The sequence below is a fragment of the Athene noctua genome, chromosome 8, assembly GCF_965140245.1.
Source record: "Athene noctua chromosome 8, bAthNoc1.hap1.1, whole genome shotgun sequence".
In the NCBI taxonomy this organism is placed as follows: Eukaryota; Metazoa; Chordata; class Aves; order Strigiformes; family Strigidae; genus Athene; species Athene noctua.
In genome coordinates, this window is record NC_134044.1 from 18,992,969 (window position 1) to 19,020,422 (window position 27,454).

The following is a 27,454-nucleotide window of genomic DNA, read 5'->3' on the forward strand; positions in this document are numbered from 1 at the left end:
GATCTCTGGGGAGAAGGCAAAGCTGGGGATAATTAGCGGCATATGAGAACCAGAGTTTGTCATTAGAGCGATAGCTGTCATTGTCAAACGACTGCTGGGGTGACATTGCCTGAAGGCAACCCAGGCCATCCGCAGCGGCAGGACCATCTGTGAACATGCCCTCGCGGTGGTGGTGCACAGCCGTTCCCCTCGGGGCAAGCTGCTGCTCCCTGTTGCCACCCGAGCTCCCCTCAAGCACCGGTCCCCAGCAACCCAGCACTGCTTCGTGCTGCTGGCAGCTGCAGCCTCCCCTCCCACAGCCCAGCCCCCTTCATCCGTCATGTCACCAGCAGCCTCTGTTGAGGGTCCCTGTGGGACAGATGGGTGTCATCTGGGGGCCAGGGTCTCTCTGTCACCACTGTTCTCCTTTGAGGCTTTCTCACGTTCATGAGCGCCGTTGGCCTGCTGGAGCACAGTCTTCAGCCAAACGTTGCTCTGTCTCATGTCTTCTAAGGGAAACAGTGACAGCTACGTCCCTTGAAACTTGCAGTTAGTGCCACGGTCTCTCTTTAAGAAAGCAAAATTTCTTTTGAACACTCAAGGCCTGCTTTTGGCACATGTGCATGAGATGGATGTGATTGCCATACAAGTGGAAAAAAGCGGCTATCTTCCACGAGCCCTCCAGACAAGAGCACATGGATGTTTGCATCTGAAAAATGCTGTCAGAGCAGTAACCACAGACTCTCAGCAGGGATCCAGCTCAAGAAAGGACCAGTCCCAGCCTTCTCCATGGCAAAGATCACATTGGATGTTTGTAAACACTAAATGCATCCAGTGTGCCAGCCATCTATAGCAGATACTTGAATATTTGAAAACTGCAAACTAGAAATTAGTTGACAGTCGATTTAAATATTATCGGTATCTGGTCAAGAGATTTCAGGGGGAGGGAGCTTTTTGTCATATATAGTGATTACTTTCACAAGACTTTTTCATAATCCTGGTCCACAGCTGAAGAGGGTCAGCTTAGTGGATAGGGTTTAAGTTTTAAAGATTAACATGCATTTTATAACCTTGCATCATATTTTTGAAGGAAGATAAATACTAAATGAATGAATGTACTTAAAGGACTATTTATATAATGTTAATCACTTCAACTAAGAAATGCCAGGAAATTCATGTAGTTCTTAGTATTTAATAAGCAGAATGTGTTTTCCACCATCATCTTTATTATGGCTAGTATAGTTCTACTTGTAAAGTTGGGATTTATTTTGATTCTTGTTTTTCAGCAGATCTGCATGGTAAGTGAACATATATCTGCTTTCTGCCACAGTCTGGAGAAATAATAATTGCTTCATGCTTGGCTATTCTAACACTCTTTTTCCTTTCAAACAAGTCTACTACATGCAGATTGTAGTTTACAGCAAAGACCCAACATGAATTTGCCATGGAAATGTGCTACATTAACTGTTGTGTTTGTTTGATGCAGCGAATGCTGTTGGGATCAGTGGTGTGCACAGAACAAAGCAAGATGATGGACCCAAGGTGAATGATCCCAGGCTCCTCCCAGATAAGTTTCTTCAAAGGACAGCCAAGGTAACTCTGTGGCGAGTAGCAGACGAGCACGTGTGTGCTCCCAAAGGCTGAACGAGACCAGCCCTGGCCTCCCTGTAGTCTCCATCTGTTGATCTTTGAATCTCATTCCCTGTTTCAAAGAGAGTAATTGTCCAATCTGATAAAAATCAAGTGTCTTGTTATTTTTACCAATTATCCTAGTTTAAATTCCCTTTGTTTGTTATGCAAAATTACTTAGCAAGATTCAGGAAAAAGATTGGATACTAATATGAGTGTCAGGCTATCCAAAGTTGTCAGAATTAATTCTTACAGATTTTGGAAAGGCTGCTAGTGCCGTTGGTTCAAGATTTGAGTCAATCTGAATGTTAAGAGACCAGACAAGGACTACTGGGTCAGGCTGGGTCAGGTCTCTTCAACATCTTGTGTCAACCTCTGATTCTGGTCCCTGTTGTGGGCTGGTCTGCCCTCTGGTCTCATCCAGCATGGCAATTACAAGCGCTCAGAATCACACAGAGGTGCAGCTTCTGAAACCTTCTGGAAGAACTCTTCTGTATAAGCTTAGGAAATCAGCTATAATGTTTCTGTTATCCAGTGATTTATTATGGTCTACAAAAATATAGCCTGGATGAACACCTCTCTGGAACAATTATTTAGTGATATTGTAATTTATTATTCTTTTCAAAGCCATCTTGTATAAAGGTAAAATAACCCCTAACTTCAGAAAGCACAGAGAGGAGGAGAGAACTGCCAAATTCCCCACAGCACATCCTTTCCTGTGGTTAGTGTTGGATCCGCCAGCGGTACCATTTTTGGACTGGCCTGTTCTGCACTGAATGTTGAAATCACAGGCCGAGGATACAAATGAAAGATTTTACAGGAGTTGCTTGTATGTTGTGGCTAATTCCCTGCCTTTGGAAGCATCTGCTTCTTGTCTGGTTTTGTTCTGTAATCAAGAAAATTGCTGTAGAGAGCTAGCACTTGGAAGGCACTTAGCTCCTCTATAGCCATGAGCAAGATGGCAAGGAAAATACATTGTAAATAGGTACTCAGTTAAAAAATGCACACACACATATACACACAGAGGGAAAACATGATATAGGCCTTGTGATTTTTCCAGATATTCTGCTAAGCCTCTGTGTATTCCTGTTCTGTTAAAGAAAATAAGTTTCTCTGAAGGTATTAACTGTAGAAAACTTTGCTTCTTCCAGGTGGTCTATATTCTGGAAAAGAAGCATTCCCGAGCAGCTACAGGCTTCATCAAGCTTCTTGCAGACAAGAACAGTGAACTCTTCAAAAGGTGTGCCATGTTCTCACCTGTGGACCACAGAGTGCCCAGGGCCTACGTATCCTTGGCTGATTGCCCTCAGGACTTCGTGACCAGGCCCGAGGACTATTCAAATATGCTCTTCATCTGTCGCATAGTGGACTGGAAAGAAGACAGCAACTTTGCAACAGGGTATGTGGCTGCCACTGGGAGTAGAGATGGCTGAGATTTATAGTTGGGAGTTCTTGGTTTCGCTTAATTTGATACATGCAATACAGACAGGAATCTGTTAACAAGATGCTTGTCTTGTATCCCTCTTGTATTTGGTGGATAAACTGTGATGAAGCTAAGGATAGCTTGTTACTAGTTCATCTCATGGCTACATAATGTTAGTTTCTTTTGGTGCTTGTTTCAGTGTGCTGGCACATCACAGCATTAATGAGCGTACAGTCTTTGCTCTGGAGAGCTTGCAGTCTGGAGGGAACACAGAGGGTACTTAGACTCACCAGCACAAGCACCCTCAGGTGCTGGCAGCCTTTCAGTCTTTTCTCCCTTTGTGTAAGAGTAGTACACAGTGTGTATGCATTTCACTGTTGCCAGAAGAAGAAAATCAGTAGCTGTGGGGCTCATCTTTGGTTTTTAAACCTTAACTGATAAGAACTAGAAAGAAGTCACAGATTTTTGTGGTTTTAAATTTGTGTTGCTTCAAGGAGGGATGCTAGAAATCAAAAGATCTCCTGAAGCAGTTGAGAAGGGTGTTGCCATGCTCTGTGTTTCAGGAGGTACTGTAAAGCCATTGTGTCCGGAGTTCAAATTGCAGGCACTGCTATGAAGGAGGAGATTTTAAGCAAGGGCTACACAAATGACCTATGCTGGGCTGGATCCAGATTGCAAGTTAGTGTTGCCTCTCCACGAGAAAGACCCTGTAGTTTTCAGTATTTTCACTTTTTTCTTGGGAACAGCTGCAGTGGAGTGGCCATGCTGTTTTCTATTGAGTGGGTGTCAAAAAGATATGGTGGACCTTGATGAATCCCAGTTTTCCAGCATAATCCCAGTTATGCTGGGAAAAAACTGAGTAGTCCTGATTTAGTTGGTGTTCTAGAGTAGGTAACTCTGACCTATGGCAATGCTGTCATCAAATTTTGCAGGTGATGGGCATCTGTATGTAATCTGGAGCACGTGTGGTAGTGGGAGTTGAGCATAAAGCCCAACTTTTCTCTGACCCTTGCAAAGCTGTTCTGATGGGGTAGCACAACTGACATACAGTGTCAACACTGTGGTTTTTGGAGTGCTCAACTCAAACTCCTGTTGAAGGTTAAAACTTACATAAAACTTTTTTTTTTTTTTTACGAGTAAGTATGTTGGCATAGATCTATCAGCCCTAGAACTAAAAGTAAACTAAGCTGAAGTCCCTGTTTCCCTGAGTTTAAGTTTTTTATCAGTTGTGTTCTCCTTTGTGAGCCCAGTAATAGCAAGTTTCACGTGTACTCCTTGAGAGCCACATGAGCCATTAAGTCACTCAGTATTTCCTAGCTAAACTGCAGTGCATGAACTGAAGTGGCCTCCCTTTGAGCCCCGCTTAACTAGGGGCTGGCTGTGCTATGAACTTCACTGTGACTAAGTTTCTTATTGGCAGAGATTTTCTTTGTCTTCTTTGACTCCAACAGAGAAAAGACTGGAGGGTGATTGTACTGCTTGGCTTCTTGTCATGAACAACCCCCTCTTTTCAGCAGAAACAGGGGAAGTTAGGAGGATGGGCTAATGTCTTTTTTCATTGGCTAATGCGTGTATCTTTAATCAGTGCTTCTGAAAATGTTGTATATTCTTGTCTGGCAGTTTTGGTACTTTCCAAGATGTAAAGGGTGTTGTCAGGAAAGAAAACGTCCGTGATTGTCTTCATACATAGCTGTTTCCTCTGGGACTTGGTTTCACTTCAGTAAGTGCCTTGTGGAGATGGGAGCATAAAACCTTGGTGACCCATTTTGTTTTTAACTATAAATATATACTTGTTTAAACACTGACAGGCAAGGAAACCTCTTGAAGGTCCCAAAAGTTTCTGTTTGCTTTAGGGCTGGTTTATAAGCTTGTTGATAAGATGTGTTGCTAGTTGTGGCCCACCTGAAGGAGGGAAGAGCAGGTGATCTGCAGATCATTGCATGCTTGCATTTTTTGAACTTTCTTGTGTAGCCCTTAGTTCTACCCACAGACTTCATGATACCCCTTTAGCAGCACCACCACAGTTTTGAAGGTCTCTGGACTAAAGAGCTTGGAGGTCATCACTCTACACCATCTATGGTCTGTTGGATGTACGACAAGGGAAACTCCCTCCATAGTTGGCAGTCATTTCCCCTGCATGCCTTGGTTGTGTCCATCCTGCAGCTCCCCCAGGCTGGTCATACACCTTCCTAAGCTTTTCCTTTGGGAAGTTCAATGCCAGGTTTCCAAGCACAGTTAATGGAATAGTCTGGTCTTCACAGTGACCACCCGTGTCTGGAGCAGTGGGATGACCTGGCCAAGAGTTTGGTGGTGGCACTGACCACCCAGGGTGGTCACCTGCACAGGGGCAATCTGACAATCCCTGGAGGTCCCTTTGGGGAGGGGGGTGCGTTTCTGTGTCGTGATTGCCACCTGGTGGTCACCAGTGAGACACTGTCCCCTCTGAAGGCCACCCTGTCACCCCGACTGTGCTGGGAAGGAGCAAGGAGGAACTAATGGCTCCATGTCCCACTGGCACTGCCCTGAGTGTGTGCTGCTGTGCTCCCTCCTGCATAGGAAGTGATTTTACCAGTGAAATGCCATTAAACTGTACCTGCTTCAGGTAGCAGGTAAAGGAAAAGCAGCTCTTAAATGTTCTTTTCAGAGAAATATTACAAATACTGCCAAATAGTTATTTTCTGGGAACCTTTTTTCAGTGTTGGAGTCCACAGCTGTTTGGAGTCTTAGACCAGATGTCTCTGCTCTTTTGGAGGTGGTTAAGGTGGAACCATTCTACCCCCACATATGATGATGGATTGGACTATTAAAAAAAAAAAAGTAATTGTAAAACGTTGAATCACTGACTCCCTCTGTGTCTCTTGGGGCTTGTGGCTATTCGAGCTCAGGGCCTTAGATATTGGTCTGTCAAGGTGACAAGATTTGTCACAGCATTTGCAATAAAATGAAATGTTGCAGGATGTTCTTTGACTTGATGATCTTTCCAAAGCTATCCAAGTGGCTTGGATTCCTTTCATCTCTGGCATTTTATTCAGGTTTTTTTAGTTCACAAATGTATTTGGTGTGAGAGGAAATGACCAGATACCTTGGGTAGCTCACTGTAAGGCTTGAGGGAAGGTCTGATCCCGGAGCAGTGTAACTCTGTTGGAAAAACACCTTCTTGTAGATAGGACTGTCTCTCAGTAAAGATGCATTACCCTGGCACAGCTGATCACCGTATTGCTCTGAAGCGTGGGATGACCCATCTGTGTGGGGAACACCATGCTGCTCCTGGTGTGTGGCCTGGCAGCTGAAGGGAGGCAGCTCCTTGGTGTGGAGTGGGGCTGGACCGTGCTCTTGGGTGCTGGGGGTTCCCGTGACACAGCTCTGTCTCTGTGATGCTCAGCCTTGCAGCCATCTCCCCATCTCCACTGGAACCTTTTGACTTTATCAAGCCTGTGCAGTTCTGCCTGTGAGCTCCAGGCCCTGGGTGGTGGGAGCAGCCAGGTGGCCTTCCTTACTGTCCCCTCTCCTGCTCCTGTACAGGCTTCTTCTAGGAGTGGTGGCTTACTGATGTGTAGGGTGTTCTCCTGCTACTGAAAGAAACCTTCCATGTAGGATGACTGTGGACACATCTGCTCCAGGAGAGACTGAGTAAGGTTGTTAAGTCCCCATGGAAGTTATTCACTCCCATTTGGGAGCCTGCCCGGCTTTCCAAAGGAAACAGGCCTTATGCAATTATGCTTTGTCTTTTTGGAGAGTTCTTATCATGTAACCTTTGAACATGTTGGCCAGCTTCAGCTGAGTCTGGGGAGTGGAGAGGGCTCAAATGTTTGTAGAAAAGGGTGGCTGAATAGATGCGATCAATGTCACTGTGAAGGGGAAGATGGCAGCAGGAGCGTGGCTCTGCCCCGGGCGCACGCACACGGGAGGTCAAGCTCCGGTGCATCGGCAGCTCGGAGCAGCCAGTGAGCTTGCAGCTGTGGCTGATTTGGAGGAATACCCTGTGCTGTGTGCTGCCCAACACTTTAACCATGGCCTGTTCCTGTTGGTGCACACTACCACTGTGTCTGACATCAGCCCAGGGGTATTCAAGGAATTCAAGGTAATGCTCCTCCATCAACGTCACAGAAAAGTGTTTATGTCTGTAACCATTATAATTTTTTTGCCTTTTAACATTTAAAAAAAAGAGATACACGCAAGCCTGGGGTGTCACAGGCACCATGACTCCCTGGGAGTGAACGTCTGACTGCTGCTGGGCCCTGTGCCTGTTGTTGTTTATTAAGCCTCTTGAACTATTCTTGCTACCCTTGGTGGCTGTGGAGCCCCATGAGTGATTTTACAGCCTGGCTGTTACTCCAGGGCCATCGGTGATCCTATATGCGTTACCTTTGATCACATGCTGTCCTGTCAGATTTTGCTCTGATGCAAGTCATCATGTCTGCATGACTGTAACATGGCCCCAATTAAAGTCAGTTGTACACTTTTTATTTCAAGGTACTTGGGAAATGTTCCCTGGAACACTGTAAATCAAATGTTAATTACTATTAAAAAAATATTAGTCCTATATCAAACCTCTGGGTAAACCCCTTATGGTTCGTAATCTAATTTCAGTAAACGGATCAAGAGAACATGGGTTTCAAGACTGAGCTGGAAAGCACTCTGGCATTCAGAGGTGCTTTCCATGACTTGTCATGCAGACGTCCAGCCGCCCTCCTGGTGCACTTCCCAGCTCTGCCTTTCCATGAGTAGATGCACCTGAGACTCAAGCCCTTGCCATTTCTTTTTGGTAGGGTAACATGTCCTCTCTTTTCCTCTTTTTTTTTTTTTTTTTTTAGTCCATCCTTGGTGGTGCTGGTGGGCCTGCGGACCCATGGGCTCGTCCTTGCTCAGTCTCCCAGCTCCACACTAGACGTAGGAAATGAAGTGGTGATTTCTCTGGGTTATTGTTACTGCTGAGAAAGAGGGAGATAAAACTGATGCCTTGTTTATTTACATTAAAATAAGGATCAGACTGGGACCCAGCTGTAGGAACAGACAACTCAACCTCAATGCCAAACGTGCACGTCTTTCTGCCGTACAGTTTGTACATAAAATTGAAACAATGGAGGGAAATATCTTTTATCCTTGTTTTCATTTTTATTTTAAAGCTAGGCAATGTGAACTCTACAATTTACCACGCCACAAAGCGCGCAATCCTTTCCAGCATATTACACAATGTGACAGGTTTATTACGCAGCCCTTCCCGTTGTGAAGAGAGATAGCTTTGCTCCTATAAAGAAGATGGGCTTGCTTGCACTGCATGGATGGGGTTTGTTCTGTGGCTTTATGGCACATTTGAAGCCCTGAGAGCATCTTGCTTGTCCAAATGACAAGTGCACTGTTTTGGCCCCAATTTAGGAAAGTAATTAGTGCCTGTTCTCACTCATTGGAATTAAAGCAGAAGGATCAATATAATGATTGTGTATTTTATGCAGTGGAAAAACACTTATTAGAGTGGCTGGTTTTGCACTGTGTTATTACCCCTCTCTTTTGTGTGATATTTTGATGGATTTGCCTTAATTTCAGTTGTAATTTTCTTGGGTCAAAAGTGTTGTCTCTATTGGCTGTAATGTGCCATTTGCCCTAATGACAGTATATTAAAAAATAATTTACCTCTATGTACTGTAGAGCAATTTGAGGGGGTGAGAAAGGGGACAAGGGGAGCCACCTTGGGACACAGGTTCTCATGTGGTATTTGTAACCAGCTGGGGAGGGAACAAATGTCCCACTCCTTTGGAATCCCAGTTTATACGCTGTGTCCAGAGCCGAACACTCGTTTGACACCAGAGCAGTTACCTACTGGGGTTTGCACTGGAGCAGATGGAAACTTTCTCTAAGCATAACAGAGCAGCAGCCTATTATCCACATCATCCAACATGTGCAGAATACTTGGAACAAAGACTATTAGCATGTGGGAGACAGTTTCTTCTGTCTGTGACTTGCTTCTAGATCGTTAGCTGCTCTCCAGTTAGCTCCTGTTCCAGAGGCTTCTGCTTAGCTAGGAGAGGAGGGACAAACTACTGGGAGTTTTTAGGTCCTGAAAAGAGCCTGGAAAATGGTTGGAAAGATGATCTGTGGGCATGTCTATGTGTGTGACTCCCGTAAGGAAGGCAGTAAGGGTTCTTTGCACCTCTGTCTTCATAGGACATCAGTTTGCCCAGGCAGAGATGAATATCCTTTAGGATGGAAAGCAGTGTGCTGAGCAGCCTGGGAGCTGTCTAGGATTGAGTGGGAATCTGTTCTCTATTTCGGGTGGTACAGGTAAGTCACCTTTTTCAGTGATGAGGAAAGGAAGGAGAATCTCAAGGGAACCAGACACAAGTAAAAAACTAGTACTGCCTCTGTGGAGGGCTCTGCTTTTCTTTTCCCTGTTGGATGTATTTTTTTCTAAAATTTGACACTTTCTTACCTCTGCAACACACTAATAATATAAAACATCTCCTTAAAATGAGATGCACGAAGCAGCCCAGGGTAGTGTCTGGCTAATGTTTTGCATCTCCAGCAGACATAAGTCATGGTATGGTCTGAATTCTCGCTAAGTCCTCTGCCAAAACTCAGGGAGAAGTGAATGGGTGAAAGAGTATGTTTGAGGGCTCAACAGCCTCTCTGTGGGGACAGTAACAACATGACAGTTGTTATTATACACTTAAAAAAAGCATCCCTTTCTTTCTTTCTGCAGGCAGCTGGCCAAAAGTCTTGGGCAGGCTGGGGAGATTGAGCCGGAAACAGAAGGGATCCTGACAGAGTATGGTGTGGATTTCTCTGACTTTTCCCCCAAAGCCCTGGAATGTCTTCCTCAGAACCTGCCCTGGGTTATCTCACCAGGAGAGCTGGCCAAAAGAAGAGATTTAAGGTAATGACAAAAAGTGTAGTCTGACACTCCTTCTTGGGTTGGTGCAGAGTTGTGCTATTTTGTTTTTCTTTCATCACACTTTGAAAAGGCACTGACTTTATTACATGTACTGTATACATGTTACCTGTGCTAGCGTGTAAAAAAACTGGTTTTGAAAGTACCTACAAACCCAGAAGATCAGCTATTTGGAGAAGTATTTTGTGAGGCAAAGAGGCTTTTTCTCAAAAGAACTATTGAAAACTGAAAATTTGGTGTTTGGCACCTAATCTGAAAGCTTTATGTTTTTGTCTGGAATGTATTACGTATTTTAGTGGTAGTTTTATAGCAGAGATTTTCTGAATGCCTGGCAGATCAAATGATCTTGGACATTGTTACTTTGAAACTTAAGCACAGGTAGAGACTGTCCTGCATTTTCCTGTCCAGTCTCAACATTTTTCTCTGTTTTGAAGAACTAGTGTCATGTGGAGATTGATGGCTCTTGATCAGGTTAGCAAATGGCAAATGCAGTCCCTCCCTGCAGCCTGGCAACTCTGTGCTGTCTACCCACCTCATCTTAGCCATCTCTGCAACTCAGTGATGCTCCCATCAGCTTTTGGGAACTCCATGATCTGTTGGGTGGTAGACACTGTGACATTGCCAGGCAACACAAAACTCGTGGATTTGCTGTGCTTCAAAGTGTTGGGTTTCAGAGATGTCTGTACTAGAAAAGATTTAAAGTCAAAAGAAAAGTAATTTGTTGAGAACCTCACTTTGCAATAAAGGAATGTGCAAGAAAGCAAAACAATAAATGTATTATTAAGATGATATGGTGTGTTCCTCCCCCACCCTTGCTTATGCTAGAGCATCCTGTCTCAGTTGGCAGATTCATTGCTTTCTTGCATACTGCTGAGGTGAAACAGCCCCCCGAACCTGATTCCTCAAGGTACTGCACTGGTACAGGCACCTGCATGTATGTAGCAAGCTCTTCTCCCTCTTAGTTTATCTGTGTTACTGGCATAGACATTTGCAATTTGAGTGGATAAGCTGATAAACTGCAGCCATTTGTATCTGTACCCAGACTCCAGATGTTACTTTGGACCTAATCCCGCACTGTAGCCTGCAGCCTCCTTACTGCTTCAGCTTTACTGGATTTTCATTGTCATACAATGGAATAATTCAGGGGAGAATCACACTCCTGATTGACTAGTGGTAACTCTCAGATACCATATCCATGCTGTAGGCTTCAAGCAGCTTTAAAAAAACCCCTGAATGCAGTAGTTCAGAAGACACTGGAAAGTACTTAATTTTATATTCTTCACAACATTTCAGTAGCATTCTTTGTTTCTTCTGACCAAGTTCCTTCTAGCAAATAAAGAGCTTGACTCGTCTCTAGTCAGACAACCAGTTTTGAAAACAAATTCCAAGTGCGTTTCTTGCTTTTATTGCTGAATTATTGCACTGGGACTTATCAAGGTGATAACAGGTTTGCAGTTAAGCTATTTAAATCCCTCTCTGCCCCTTCCCGACCACAGTGCACACTACAAAGTAGATTTCCTTTTGATCCTCTCAAATATAAACATTTAACAGTCAAAGTTTTTAAGACAATTATTTAAGCTTAATTTACTAATCCTTTTAATGTCAACTGCCACACCACTGACTAACTAGTCTGTGGTCTAAACACATATGGAGATAACATGAGAGTTCTAGTTATGGAAAATAAAACACAAATGAGTCTTCTTTTTTGTTTCCTCACAGTGAGAGGTTTGTCTGCCCAGAAAGAGATGAATTTTATTAGTAAGTGTAGTGTGAATTGTAGCTGAGTGGAGTCCCGCAGTTGACAGCTGGCCACTGTCTCTTCTGGTCTCACCCATCAGACCTTGAGAGACTGTTCTTGATGAGTCCCAAGGTAGATTGGCTTTGACTTGATATTAAATATTAGCTTTCATATTGCCAGCAATAAATGTGCTGTTGTCTGTAGTGCCGTACAAGTAGCCGGTACACACTGGCCCAGGCCAGCATCCAGAGGAAGACACCTGAACCTGGATCTGGTCTGGGTGCACACAGGAGTTATGCCTTGTTTTCCAGAGGAGCTCACACCATGTTCAACAGCACCTGCCTCTGTTGAGTGCCCACCTTTGCTGTACTTTGTGCATGTTGATCTGTCAGATTCCCCAGATTACTGTCCAATACTCAGAGTACAATATAAGATAAACTACAATGAAATAAAGACTCATCTTTTCTCTTGAAAAGACATGTTAACATGTCTAAATAGCTCATTTTAATTCAGTTTACTCATTGCTTGCCTGAATAGAGTAAACATATGCTAGAGTGTGGCTTAAAATATTTTCATCTCTAGTAGATCCTCTCCAGTTCTGTAACAGTGCTGTAAATTTTCTAGTGTCATGCTTTTGGGATTTGGAATCAAGACTTGAGCAAAGTCTTGGGGCTTTGGGTGCTTCCTCTTCCTGAGGTAACTTTTCCTTCATGGGAAATGACCCTTTCCATCATGGGAAATGACCCTTTCCTCCTCAAAAGGTAAGTTCTGTGTTCTGCTAACCAGTGTCCTGAGTGTGGTCGGGTCTGTGAGTCAGTGTGTAGAGCACAGAGGTAGAGGTTCTGCACCGGAGACATTTGTGAGTGTGGTTTTAGATGAAAGTGAGACAATGTGTTTCACCAAGTTGCTGAGGCTGGGCAAGAGGAGGGAAGGATATTTTGTCCATGCCATCTTGTAAATATGTTCCTTGATCTTCCTGCAAGTCTTCCAGTTTTACAGGAAGCCTGTTCTTGCCATGCATAGTCTGTTTGTATAGCAGCTGTGATCTCACCTACATAGCCTGTGCAGAATTGCTTCCAAGAGACCTTTTTTTTTTCTCATTTCTTCAGTAATGACTTACAAAGGTTTACATAATATTTTCATATTACTTAAGGCAGAAAAGATCCAAACCTCGTGGATGGCTTTGAAATCTTTTAGCTGATTTAACTCTCTGTTCTGCCACTGGTGCATAGTTTTGCCATGGACATCTGCTATTTACCTGCATGGGTTTAGCTGTTTGTAAAATTAGGCAAGTATTTCATGGGCACTCCCAGCTTGCACCATAAACTTCTAATGAAAAGCGCTAGGCAAGTAATGGGTGTTGGCATTGCATACTGCAAATGTATTTTATAGAGAGCATGAAGTTTCATGAAGTATCAGAGTAGTGTGGTTGAGGAAACTTCCCTTCCTGAGACTTTAAATATGATAATACAGATAGGACCAGAGTTCTCATTTTGTTATTCAGGTTGACTAAAATTGGTATTTTTTTCATTAGAAGTTTGAGAAGTGTTTGGTTTCTGCTTCTAGAGAAACATTGGAGGATTAGTGTCAGAGACAAATTTTGATGGGTGCAAAATTTCAGCCATTTTCTGGTCTTTTCCAGTGTTTCAATATGTAGTTTTCATTTCCTTGTTTGCTTTGCTTTGTACTTAGTGTTTCAATGATGTGGGACAAAATACAGCCCCTGAACAGAAGAGGGGTCGGGGCAAAGGAAGAAATGCAAATTTCAGAGGTGGGTGCAGGAGATGGGGGCTGGAGGAGGAGGCCATTTGAAGAGGTGTAGCCAGGAATCTAAGAAACCCAAAAGCTATTTCTAAGACTCATTCCAAATGTTTCTAATTTCATTCATATCTTTTTGTTTCCTTTACTGCTTAACTGGGACAAGAAACTAAAAAGCCAGGAAAGTCCAATCATAGTGGGAAACAAAAACCTAAATATTGGAGAGAGAAAAAAGGCCGTTCTTTGCAAAGCAGTTCTGCCTTTTGCTTGTCTCCCATTGTTGGTGTTACTGTGGAAAATGTATAACATCACTCTTTTGGAAAGCGCTAGAGCCTGTTCAAGTAGAGATGGTTTATGTAGTCTAACATGGAAGAACTTGAGGATATCTATTTCTTTACCATTTGCCTAATAATAAGTGAGCCTGTTGACCTCCGCTGGACTATTACAAATGTGAAACTTGGCACTCAAAATTGCTTGCTCTAAATTTTCCAGTTGCTTTCTCTTTTTCCATTTGATGTCATCCTGCCAACTAGTGATTTTATTATTATAAACAGGACATTGTATTCACTTTTAAGAAGAAATATGAAGCTGAAGGTAAAATTACAAACTGCAGTTTCTCAGCTGGCAAAATACAAAACAATGAGCTAAAAATACTAAGCAGAGAAAGGGTGCTGTGGCAAAAAACTCTGAAATACCTACAAGATGGATGTGGTCTGAGGAGCAGAAAGTGGCTGACTTCAAATGAGCAGCTCTGAACTCCTAGGAATCACCAAATGGTTGAGGTTGGAAGGCACCTCTGGAGATCATCTGTTCTAAGCCCCTTGCTCAAAGCAGGGTCAACTAGACCACGCTGCTCAGGGCTGTGTCCATTTGGGGTTTGGATATCTCCAAAGATGGAGATTCCACAGCCCCTCTGAGAAACATGGCCTGGGGTTCAATTGCCCTTACAGTAAAAATATGGGCATTTTTTAGCTTTAAATGGAATCTTCCTGTATTTTGTGCCCATTGCCTCTTGTCCTGTTGCTGGATACCACTGGGAAGAATCTGGCTCTGTCTTCTCTACTCCCTACCATCAGGTGTATTTTCACATCGATAGGATCTCTGTGCCTGAGCCTTCTCTTCTCAAAGCTGAACAGTCCCAGCTCTCTCAGCTGGGGTCAGATGCTCCAATTCCTTAATCGGCATCGAGGCCCGTCAGCAAATTTGTGCAAGTATGTTGGTGTCTTCCTGGTACTGGGGAGCTCAGCACTCCAGCTGTGGTCTCACCAGTGCCTAGTAGAGGGGAAGGATTGAAGGACTGCATCTCTTGACCTTCTGGCAACACTCTTCCTAATGCAGCCCAGGCTGCCTTTGCATGTTGTTGGTTCATGCATGGTTCATGTTGGTTCATGTTGTTTCATACAATGGCATGTTGTTGGTTCATGTTCAAGTTGTCCATCAGGACCTCAGGTCCTTTTCTGCCAAGCTGTTTTCCAACTGGTTGGTCCCCAGCCTGTACTGGTGCACCGGCTTATTCCTCTCCATGTGCAGGACTTTGCTTTTCCCTTTTAGCTTTATGAGATTCCCATCAGCCCATTTCTCTGTCGAGGTCACTCTGAATGGCGGCAGAACTGTCCATTCCTCCCACAAGGCTAAAAAGCCTGAAGGGCGTCAAACTGGGGGACAGCAAGGATCCACGGCATTGGCAAGAGACAGTTAATGCTCACTTGCTTCCCCTGCAGGGCAGAAGTTAATGAACTTTACTCTTGCAGGCAAAGAGTTCTAATGCAACAAAGCTTTTGGTTAAAATTTCATCTTGGTATTTCAGCATGTGACCTCAACTGCAACTGACCTAAAGCTATCCAAGTTATTGAAGGCTAAATTGTAATTTTGACTGCCCATTCAGAAATGTAACATCCTTCCTTTGGTTGATAAGGTAGGAAGAGTGGAGGTGCTCTGCTGTGTCTCTGTGTCCACTGTGAAGGGAAGTTCTGTAGCACTGTTTGTAACTGGAAAGCACTGGCAGCAGGACAGTATCTGCACTGTAGTTCTGCCTGCTCTTTTATTTATTTCTTTTTGAGGAGTGTTACAGCTGGTAACAGGGATTAGCAGTGCTTATAGTAAAGGTTTGACAGCATGCTCTTTGCTGTAGATGCCTGAGGAGATTATTGGCTGATAAAATTAGAGGTGATGGTAAAAATGGCAGCCTTGAACTGTGCAAGGGGTGTTGGAGGAAAGCACTCAGCCTCTGAAACAGATGTCTTTTCAAGGCAGGTGGATGACTTTAGTTAGAAATGAGTGCAAGTCAGATAAAACACCATTAAACGGCTTGTTTCCTGGAGATTTTCCACTACAAAAAGCTAGTGTTAAGTAGAGCAAGACTTACTCAGCTATAATAGGATATGTAAAAAATGCTCTGGTTTCTGATGGAAACTGAGAAATGACTTGTTTAGCAAATGCATAAGCAACATTTGTTATCTTGGCCTGGAGTGTAGACACAAACAGGGCCAGATTATGATCTCTGCCCTCTCACTGAGCTGTTCTGTGACTAATTTAATGTTCTCCATAGGGAGATACAAGGCATACAAAGGCTTACTCAGTGGTGTCTAAGGGTATCAGATCAAGTCCCTCTCTAACAGGATTGATTCCAGGAGAGGGTGGTGATGGCTGTACTTGCTCTGGGTACTTCTGCTGTCTAGGCAGTCTGAACGGTACCCTTCTTGGATCAGTAAGGAGAGATCATGTTAGCTCCATCCTCACCCATTAGCTGAGTAAGTAAAACTCTGAATAAATATGGTGCTGCTGTCAGAGTGATGTGATTCAGTTCCGTGCTTCTGGTTGGCTTCTTCAGGTCCTCCTCTCTGTTTTCATAACATTTTCGATTACACTATAGCTACAGCAATTGTAGTGACACTGTTTTGTTCAAAATGATGCATGGTCTTTTCTCTCAGATGCTGTTGTTACCAGTGGCTGGTGTACATAGACACACTGGCAACTTTACTGGTGTTTTTCCTTACAGGAAGGCTCATGTGGTCATTGGAAGTGCAGCTTCAAGTGGAATCGGTGGTGTGTAGTTGGACAGAATTATTGCGTTCTGGTCTTGTCGGCCATCAAAACTAAGCTTGCTTAGTTAAGAATCTGTTTAGTTGTGAAAAACAGTAATAACTTTTGTGACTAGGTTGTTATACATACAGTCTTGTTCCTTCCTGGCTGCCTATTTTATGGAGGGAGATGGAGAGAGTAACCGAGGGGGATGAGGATAAAATCTTAAATCAATTTGAGAACATGTCCGTTTCTTACTGGATTCTACTGGATCACAAGTGGGCTTTTGATGAGCAGAAGGAAGTGCTCTATCCTCACATGTTTATGTTTGTTAAGTGGTCCAGTTCAGGTGTGCCAAATACTGCCACTTTCCTTGATATCACAGTGCTTTGCTGGTGCCCTTCTCTCGCTAGAGGTCAGATAGCACAGGGGTAGGTAGGAGATGAAGGATCAAAGTCCTAGTGTCAACCCAGATATCTGTCTCTAATGCTGTAGATGTAGAAACCCAGAACTTCTAAAGTAGGTGAGGCAGTATATTCCTGCTGTGGCATTTCAGGGCTGATCAGTGATCACTAGAGGACAGTCTGGTCATTAACAAAGAACAACGTTTTCCTCACGGCTCCACACTGACAGGGTGGTCTGAAGCATGGACATGACCTGTCCATCTGCCCTGAAGTTTTTGGGTGATTGAATCCTTGTTCCCAGGTTATTCTCAGATCCTCACTCTTTAAAAAGAAAAAATCATAATATAGATGGCACACATGCAGGTGTATGCGACAGGGTTGTACTGGAGGTATCAGAGCATGGATTATAGGTGGGGGCGGTCTGGAAAAGACTAACAAAAATATTCTGGGAGATGAGGGATTCATTTACAAGGGAAAATTAACTGTTCAATATGTATTTGCCAACACCGAAACTAGAAGTTTGTGAAATATGTAGTAGTTGATAATAAAATATATGGAGCAAAATGAAAAAATGAGAATCATTTAAGGTGGTGGGAGGATAGAAAGGGGTTTTATGAGGACAAGTAAGGTAAAACAAAGAGGAAACCTTTCCTGTCCAACCTAAAATAGACTGTAGCTTAGACTGCTAAAGAAAGTATTGGAAACTCCATCACTGAAGATGCTTAATATACTATACTAGAGAAAGTCTTTGCAAGTGTATTGCCATGAGTAGTCCAGGTCTGACCTATGGGGTTAGATGACCTAATGTCTCTTCCATTTCTAGCTCTGTGCATCTATGATTAAAGTAGTTTATATAATGCAAGTGCATTTTCAATTACACTCCACCTTCTTGCGTGGGATAGTGGTGGTGCAGAGACCTCATTATATTTGTGGCACAATTACAGCATGACTTGTAGGAAATACTGCTGGTACTTGGTCTCTCAGAGACTCTGATCTCATTTATATATATGTTGACTTTTCAAGCCATTTAGGTATGTTACAAGACTGCAGCGTTTTTTCTTCCATCTTCCTCCTTACTTGGAGGCCATAAATATATAGAAGGAATAATTGATTCTGGTTCGGTAATCCAGTGAGCAGTCCTTGGTGAAAATGTAAATGTTTATTCTTGTAGATGTGTAACACATGAGGATTCATTGTCAGTCGCTCTCGTGAACCAAGGTCTGTTTTCTGAACCAGAACAGGACATTAGCTAAAACATAAACATAGAGAAATTAAAAAGAACAGTACTGGCTTGATGTAGAAGGTTGGGATTTCAGTGCATTTTATGCTGTGCTGGATTTTTGTGGGGCTTGTAACAATTAGTGTTTGGAGGGGGCAGTTTGTGCTTCCAATTATTTTATAATTTCATTTAGTTTTGAAATTTATGCACCATGCAAAAGGAGTTTTGTGATGTGTCAAGTATCTTTGTCGATGTGTTATATGGCTTTCAGAATGCCTTCAGAGATTTGTCAGGGTACTTGTATTGCATGCATATTTTTTTAATATATTCCTTTTTAGAATCTGTCTTGGAAGGAGCCACTCTGGGGTTTTAACTAAAATCTGCCAGCATCAAGTGTGACAAATGTTGTAGACACTACATGTAATAGATGTCTTTAGGAGTGGGATGTTGAAGTCTGTGAAATGTTCAATCACTGATTGTTCTCTGAAATTTCTCTCTGAGAAAGAGTACTTCAACCCCATTTGAGTGATGAACATCAGTGGAATTGGTCCCATGCTTATTGGCACTTCATAACAAACCTCCACAGACACCGTCGTCGAGCTGGGTTTACTTGTGATTGAAGAACGAGATTGATTTTTGTGGTTGCCATAACAATTGGACTGTTGTGTGAAAAAATGTTAGTAGCGTTCACTGGAGTGAGTTGACAGCTCTAGGATGCCTGTTCCCAAATTAAAACAACTGTTTCCAGCTCTGAGAAACGATGTCTGCTTAACTTTTGCAAGATGGAGCTCAGCAGGGTCTTAGAAATGACCTGAAGAGCTTAAAGATTCTAGAAGTGCCTTTGCTGTGCTTAATTTTAAAATGCCAGCTTTGTGTTAGAGTTAATAAGGGTAAACCAGGAGGCTGAGCTTTTGCTCCCACCAAGCTATTGTATGTACTCACAAAGTGGAGAGAACAGGACAATCTAAGGAGTCCCTAGAAGAATGTAAATGCATTGTAAGTGTCTAGACATGCAGTCACTCGTACTGTAAATGTCTTAGCACTGACATACTGAAGTTTAAAGAAGGCTTGCACCGCCTCAACTTTAATAAACAAAATGATGGTCAGTACTGTCTTACCTCCAGCTCCAGCAGTCTTGTCTTTGGAAGTAGGCTAACGCTTCTGCAAAAGATCTAGCTTGGTTCTTCTGGAGCCGTTGGATGGCTGGAGTGGAGGGACTGTGGGCTGTGAGCACCAAGCCTGGGGCAGGCAGGATGGTCGGTGTGTTGGGAGCCACTGGGCTGCTTGAATCTTCAGTCGTGTGGTGTTTGTGTGCTGGGAATTCACAGGCAGTGGGTTTTGGCCACCTTTTCCAGGCTAGTGGGTGCTGTGGCTTCTGGTGCGTTCTTTGTTCTCTTTTGTAGTTGTTTTGGATGTGTTGGGTTTCATGAATGACCAGTAAACATTGTAGGAGACTGCCTCAGTCTGAAAGTTGCGCTTGGGTGAGGGTCAGGATGGGGAGGTAAATAAGGTAACTAAGTTCCGATACCGTAATTCTATCAGCTTCCTGAGAAGGGGAAGTGAAGAGGGAGGTGCTGATCTCTTCTTTCTGGTATCCAGTGGTAGGATGTGTGGGAGTGGTTCAAAGCTGCACCAGGGGAAGTTTAGACTGGACATTAGGAAGCATTTCTTTACAAGAGAGTGGTGAAACACTGGAACAGGCTTCCTAGAGAGGTGGTTGATGCCCCAAGCCTGTCAGTGTTTAAGATGCATTTGGACAGTGGCCTTAATGATGTGCTTTAACTTGGTCAGCCCTGAGTCAGGCAGTTGGACTAGATGATCATTGTTGGTCCCTTCCAACTGAAACATTCTATTCTGTTCTGTTCTGCTCTGCTCTGCTCTATTCCCCTGTGTCTGGGTTTCCTCTTGGGAGACCTTTAGTGGTTCCATGCTCAGCCCCTTCCTTAGGTGCTCTGGTTTGCTTGCAGAAGCACCCAGCTCTCTCTCTCTTGTGAGACATGGCAGTCTAAATTCTGCCCGTGGCCTCAGCCCTGAGCAATCCAAGTTCAGGCAAATGGCAAAGTTGGGACTTCAATCTGAGTGACTTGAGATGGTGGTAGCTGCAGCCAGGGCCAGGAGGGGCAGTGATCTGTGGCACTCAGGAGCATGGACACACACCTGCCCAGCTGACTTGTGCTTGCAGTGCCTGGGATGTCCTTCCTACATCCTCTGCTTTCCCTGGTTCCTGAGTAACTGGTTCACACTTGCTTCTTTAGTACCCTGTCTCCCACGAATGGTCACTTCAGCTGGTAAGGACAACATCTTGCTTCATCGAGGGTTTTCTGGTGCTGTACTGGGTACATGCAGTTCTCTGAACTGATCTTTCACGGTTGTTGGCATTTGTTAAAGTGGTGAAAATCTGGGCTCTGTGTCTCCACTGGTAAATTTACTCATCTGTGTGCTGCTGGCTGGGAAGACCATTCAGTTATATTAGGAGGATCTGCACGGCTGCAGGGTGCTGCTTTACTGTGTACAAACTGGCCCTTTTCTTCATTAGCAGCACCAAGCTGCTTTTACAGAAAATTGCACTGGTAACACCCAAACTTTACCCAACAGCTGGCCATGCCAGAAGCCTTGCCTCTCATACAGCCTGAGCCCATGGGCTTACAAATGCAGTGCTTTATCTTGATCCAAGTAGCCTTCCACTTGAGGGAAGATGGAGCCCTGACCACTGGTACTTGTAATCTTCTTGTGCCTTAGGTGTTTATATTTTATGGCTAAACTAACTGGTATGTTGAATTCTGAACAGTTTAGCTGGCAAAAATTGATATATTGTACCAAACCTTGCAGCACCAACTGTACAGTGTTTTCTCTGCTGATTCTTGCGAATACCTTTACATAGATGTATGTATTTGCACAAAGAAAAACAAACTGCCGTTGCAGTCCTGTGATCTGTGAATGTTTTAATTACCATGACGGTAATTCCAGTTTACCAACAGACTACTTCTCTTACCTCTACCGCTGCACTAGACATTTATTTTAGGTCCTGTTAAAGGTAAAAAGACTAACTGCTCTGCAGATATGCTTGTCCACTTTAATTAGTCTTCTTTAAGCTGTGCAAAGAGAAACTGTGCTTAATTAGCTTTCCTTAAATTAGGATTGATATACCAGCCTGTATATGTTGACACTGTCATTACTGTCTAATAAGCTAAGTGCTCTGTTCTGCAGTTTCTTTCCCCAGAGGGTTGATTTGCAAGATGGCAGACAGAGCCAGTGTGCCGGCTTTGGCTTTAGCAGTGCTCTCCTCACTGCCTCGGGCTAGAGGTGCTGGGTCAGCGCTGCCTGGGGCAGGGTCTGGGCAGTCTGTGTGGCATGGGCTTTCCTGACTCCTGCTTGCAGGTCCACCACACTCAGGACAAGCTGTTCCCCTGAGCCTCCAAAACTCTTGCAGGCATTGCCTTGCTCTAGTGCATGAAACTTCTGGCCACGAGGAGGAGGGAGAAAAGATTTTATTCTTCCATTGGCAGAAACTCCATGCCAGAGCAAGTCCACCTCTGCAGGTCTGCATTAAGTATATGTTTTGGACAAAGAGGTTTCTGTAAAAAGTGGTAGTTTCCATACTGAAATGTTTGCTTTCGATCAGTGCTGGGGGTTTCTTAAAGGCACAGGTTTATCTCTAGTCCTTTCCAGCACGAAGACCAGAAAATCTCCTAACTCTGTGTGTGTGTGTCTATCTCCTAAACTGGTTTCCTTTAACTAACCAAGTTGTGTGTATGTTGGAACGAGTGGACTTGGAACATCTCACTACTTTTACAAAGTATGTTTTGACAGTTTGAAATGAATAAAACAGATTTTTATTAGGTGTAATGACAAAGAGAGATGGCTCCTCCGGGGCTTTTAAAGAAGGGGGAGAGGGGGATGGTCAAGCTCCTTAACCCACAAGGTCACCTTGGCAGCCATCCAGAAGTTGGAGACAGCTGCTAAGTTGTATTTACCTGTGGTCAGTGCAAATGCACATGCAGGTAGCCAGGCTATTTGCTTGTGCTTAAGCAATGTCTTTGTTAGCAGGTGCATAAAACTGTACTGTTGCCTTGAGGTTTAGTCATACAAGCTACTGCAGCTTGGTTTTGTTATTGGTTACAGTCAGAAATGTGGTCTGATCTCTCTGAGATCCCTTGTGCCACACAGCCTTTGGGGTATTGTACAGCCAGACGGTGTAGTCAGGGGAGGAATTTGCATGGCTCCTTCCTCTTCACAGGGTGGACTTGCTACATAGCTGGGAGCAGTGTTATTTCTTCACCCAGATGGTTTTTGTCAGCTGCCTTCAGGGTCCTCCCTTGGGGTTTGTACAGGAGTGGCTGGTGTAGGTGCCAAGGGAGGGGATCTTGCAGAGCACCCAGCCTTTCCTCCCCTTGCTTTTCATTGCCTTGTGTGGATTCTCTCAGGGACAAGAGGCGGCTCTCTGCAGCGTGCTGGAGATAAAAGGTGATACTGGTAGGACTGGAGGAAAAGCTGAAGGAGATAGCTGAGAACATGCCTTCCTTGGAGACCTTGCCTTGGAGGAGCACATGTGCCAGGTGCTGCCCTTGGGCTCAGCACTGCAGTCCCATCACTCGGTGGATTGTTTTCTTTCCCACATGCCAGCCCTGGTTCCTATAGCCATCTGAAACTTCTCCAGTAATAAAAATTGAAAACCAAAAATATAATTCATCACACTTAATAATGCAGTTACTGGTGAGTGGAATTCACTTAGAAAACTTCAGTGAGGTGTACTCCTGTGTGCCAGGATTATCTCACTGCTATGAACTTTGAGCTCTGCTTGCAGATCGGCTTCTCTTGTCCCATTGACTACCTGGCCATCAGCTCTGCAACAGTTCTGCAGAGTCCTTATGCCAAGGAGTATCATTCCCTGTGTTACTTGCTCAGTGACTTTCTTACCTCACCTTGGAGTCTGTGCCCAGAATAAACTGCCTGTGACAAGCTGCAAGTCCAAGTCCCTTGAGTAGTTTTAAAGGAGAAGCAGATCAGAGCCTGGTGGTAAAACATCCCAGCTGTGCTGCACATAGAAATGCCAGTGAGAAATGCTAAATCAGTATTTGTCTGGACGCCTCTTCAGCTTTGCATCTGTGGGTTTAAGTATCTCAGACGATGAGCCGTGTCTGTGCCTGCTCAGAGGCTGCTTGGAGCGCGGCCAGCGCGTCCCAGAGGGCAGCAGACTGTGCACAAAGTGCTGCCCAGGGAGGCTGGGACTGCCCCACCGGCCCCCCAGGTGTGGGCTCTCTGAACTGGGACCACTGCTGACCTCTGCCGTAGGTGTGACTGGCCAAATACATCTTAGCAAAGCAGCCTGTTAGTTGCTACCATTGTATGTGTTCAGAATTTGGCACCTGTGTATTTATGCTCACTTCTTTCCAGGGCAGACTGCAAATATGCACTTTGTTGAAACCAATCTGCTAATTTTTAAACTGCCTGGAGCTATGATTTGCAATGGGTGGCAGGTGCTTGTGGTTGCAGGGCCCCCAAACAACTGGGATAAGTTATCTATTGCCCTGACACCGGAACCCACTTTCTCTTTGGAAGAGCTCTTAAACCTTTCTCTTGCTCACTTGTCAGATAAAGCAGCCGTTAGTGTCCATTCAGCTCAGCCCTTCGCTCTTTTAAGTGACGTAACTTAAAGGAAGTTTTACTAGATGTGGGTGGGTGGGAGTCACAGTGCCAGGATGCTGTTGCCTTTATGTCCTGCGTGTCAGTGGGACCTGGTGTGTCAATACATGCAGGTTGGCACACATCCATGCCCCTATACTCCTTATAGTATAGGTGTTTGTCCATCTGCATGTGCACGGCTCCCCAAAGAAAGTTGCAGGCTACCTTGGAGTGGAGGTATCCTGAAATTCTATCCTTAGGTGGAATTTTAAGGAATATATATTTATGGAAGTAACGTTGTTTGCAAGCCTTTAAAAATCGGTTGATTCCCAGTGCTGGATAGCGAGTCAGGAACAGATCAAAGTCCCGGTGTAGTTGAAAAGATTTTATATCTTTCAGTGTCACAGTCTCTTAATTTGTTTAGATGCATGCAGAGGATCAGAAACTAACATGCATCTGGGGATTAAGGCAGCTTTGCTATCCAATCTGAAAACTAGCATATTCTAAAAGATTTTCAAAGTCTCAGAAGGCAGTGAAGTGCTTTACTGATTTTTATGTCTGTAAAAATCTCTATTTAGTGTGCCTGGTGGAATTATATAAATACATGCTGCCAGCTGTCTGACACCAACAGATACCACCCAGAGCATTTAAGTACTGAAGTGGTAGGCCTGTGAAGATAGAGACATTGCTGTTGCTGTGCGAGCACCCATGCAGAAAGACTAAGACTTGGTAATTCCACGTGACACTTGCTCCTTTACAAGTTTGCTGTAATTTTTCCCCTCCCACCTCTCCTACCCCAGGAGTATACCGGTGGTTATGCTGCATGCAAAATAAAAGGTGTTTTCATTATACATCTCTAGAAGGGAGTTGCCATCATGAGAAGAGTTTTTCTGCAGCAATGAGAAAAGAAGAAAAGAAGCAGTCTGATCGCTTCCTTGGCAGCCTTAGCCTACACCATTGTGCTTGGGGATCTTTTAACTAGGGAGAGGCTGAACTTATTTTAAAGGTTAAGATAAAAGCAAAATAAACCACCAAACCCATTCCTTTACTATCTTTGCTGCTTTTCAGTTCCAGTCCCACACTCCACATAGTGCTTGGGTGAACCCTGCTGTAGTGCGGGGGCCTGGGCAAGAAGTTGCTCTAGGGCAGCCCAGGATGAAGGGAGGTCCTGAAGCAGGAGTTGAAGAGGGTTTATTTGTTGAGTGCTTCAGGCTTTGGGTCTTGCTGGTGCCAAGCTCTGCTCTAATAAACATAGTGATTCCTGAGTGAGATGCTCTGTTCTATCACATCTGTGTGGCCCTAGACCGTATCTGTGGTCCATCTTGGTGTGTTCTGGGTATTTTGCCACTCACTGCTATGGGACATACGTATGTAAGTCTTCCAGGGCAGGACTGCGTATTCCAGGTACCATCTAGTACAGCAGATGCAAAAGGGTGTTCACCTTTTCCTGAGCACCAAGTTGATTTGTTAGATCTAATTAGATCTTCCTTTAACTTTCATAGAGTTTCCTATTGAACTGCTTTTCCCTTTGGGGCATAATAGACAATGCAGAAGTTATAAAAGGACTGTACCTCTTGAGTGTTTTTACTGAGACCAAAACTCTCACTCAGTTTTGTTATAATTCAGCCTGGTTTGTAAATGTTTCACTGTGTCTGCTCTGTGCTAGCTGTGCTCATGGAGTTTCAGATGCTGCAATATCTGCTCTTATGCATGAGGATGGGGGTTATTTGTGTTCCATTTAGCTTTCCAATTAGGAACAATCTATTTTTACTCTAGCTGCAAGGCATCAAGACTTTTTCCTGCTTGTTTCTTTGGAGTGAACTTGATGGGATAAATTGTTTAGGTTTTGTGGAGGAAAATCAGTAATGAGATGAAAGCTGTTAAGAGCAAGCAGTTAAACCAAAAAGAGAAGTGAAAAAAAAAACCCAAGGAGATTCACTTGTCAGAAATATTTTTTTCTTTTAGATTAGATTTAGACTTTCAGATTAGATTGGAAGATGTTTCAACAGACAGAATCTCCTGAAAACATGGTTGTTGTTGTCTGGATGTCTCTGATGGTCTCTGTGTTTTGATACCTTCTTCATGACTGGAGGATAAATTTTCCTTTTCTTCTTTTTTCCTTGGATAGGAAAGAATGCATTTTCACCATCGACCCATCAACTGCCAAAGATCTTGATGATGCTTTGTCCTGTAAACAACTCCCTGACGGTATGAGATATATTTTGCAAAATACTTCTCAGTGTTTATTTTCAGCCGTTGACACATCATATATATAATTTGTTCTGAAGTATTCTTTACCAAATATGAGTAGAGTAATAAACTAGTTTTTCTCTTCTTGTTTTAATTGCCTGTTTTCAGAAATCTTAGAGCAGATATCTTCAAGCTGCACTCTGAAGTATTCAGTCTTGGTGTCAGGAAATACAGAACCATAGTGTTTTGCATAATCAGAGCTGTAATTTGATTTGAGCAGATCTCAGCTGTCTCCTGTCATTATGGGAGTTACAGATGAATAGCTAATATGCCACTCTTGCAGACTGAAGTCTAGTGAAACTTTGACCTTGAATGCGCAGTCCCTGGGTAAAGGAATTCAGTTTTCTGAAGGTCACTGGCTGATTGCTTTCTGGTGTTTATGAGATGCTGGGAATTGTCAGATGAGCAGAGTGTGCCTTACAAGTTGTGTTATTCTTCTCATTGCCTTTTAAGCTTTCTGTTCTGCCTTATTTGTACTTTTACTATGCCGTAAGCCAACAGAACAGAAAGTAAAGCTCCAGAAGCCAAATCTTGATGATTCTGACTTAAGGAACTTCCTTCTTGTAAGTTCATTTTGCCATCCAAGTTTTGCTTATTTAGTTTGATGGGATCCAGTAACAGGCTTGGTTAGAAATATTGCATGATTTGATTAGCCTATCCATCACTAATAAAGAAAATGAAGTGATTTTTTTGTGTGTGTATTTAGTTTTTCTTGCTCTTGTTAATCATCCCAGTATGATGATATTAAAGACATCGTTCCCTTTTTTGGGCTGATTTCATTTTGTGCAATGTGGCCAATGAATTGTCATGTCATTTAGACCCAGGTACAGAACAGTATTACACAGCTATAAAACTGATTAAAAAAATCCGAGATGAAAGAAAATTTGAAGCCAGTAAATTATGCTGTACAACAGCAGTTTTGAGGCAAGATTGAGGAAAAATTGCTGTTCTATTTCACAGAAAATTTAAACAGTCATCTTGAGAGATCCTAAGCTGAACTCTGTTCTGTCTCTTTCCACTTCATCATCTGAATTACTGTAGATTTATGTGTGTTGTGATCCCACAGCCCCTCAGATCTAAGGTGCTGAGACTTTGGCTTCTGAGTCTTTACTACTCACATATGCATGGGTTTTAGATGCTGCAGGAAGCGATTCACTGAGCTGGTTTGTGGTGCCTACATCTGTGTTTTTCTCTTATCCATAACCCATTTGGAGAAAGTGTTCAAGAAAAATACCTGTTTGAACAAGAATTCTTCTTTCCCAGAAAGTCTGCAAAGCCATTACTGTCACTCATACTTGGGACTTGATATATCTGCTGATCAGGGATGTGGCCACATGTCGAAGTCTGCCTTGTCCCTCTGACCCCAACTGCAAAAAATGCTGTATGAGGCCTCTTGTTCCAATCTCTAAGGAAGGAGAGGTACCAGTGCAGAAGGGATCCTCTACTTGTAAGGTCCAGCCAAGAAGGTTCTAGGTGTTACTGGGATGTTACTTGATTGCAGGAGCTCTGTAGCATGACTGCTAAA

The 27,454-nt window shown here is 43.6% G+C and overlaps 1 protein-coding gene across 3 annotated transcripts in view; it reads left to right on the forward strand.

The window, feature by feature from the left end:
• The window catches only part of DIS3L2 (DIS3 like 3'-5' exoribonuclease 2), a 193,938-nt gene that overhangs the window by 70,878 nt on the left and 95,606 nt on the right, over positions 1-27,454 (forward strand). For all 3 annotated transcript variants that reach the window (XR_012634103.1, XM_074912793.1, XM_074912794.1), the window contains 4 exons: positions 1,466-1,572; positions 2,760-3,007; positions 9,729-9,902; positions 25,808-25,887. Coding sequence is in view for 2 of the 3 variants with exons in the window: in XM_074912793.1 (XP_074768894.1) it covers positions 1,466-1,572; positions 2,760-3,007; positions 9,729-9,902; positions 25,808-25,887 (609 nt within the window). In the remaining variant the exon portion in view is untranslated. The remainder of the gene's footprint in view (positions 1-1,465; positions 1,573-2,759; positions 3,008-9,728; positions 9,903-25,807; positions 25,888-27,454) is intronic.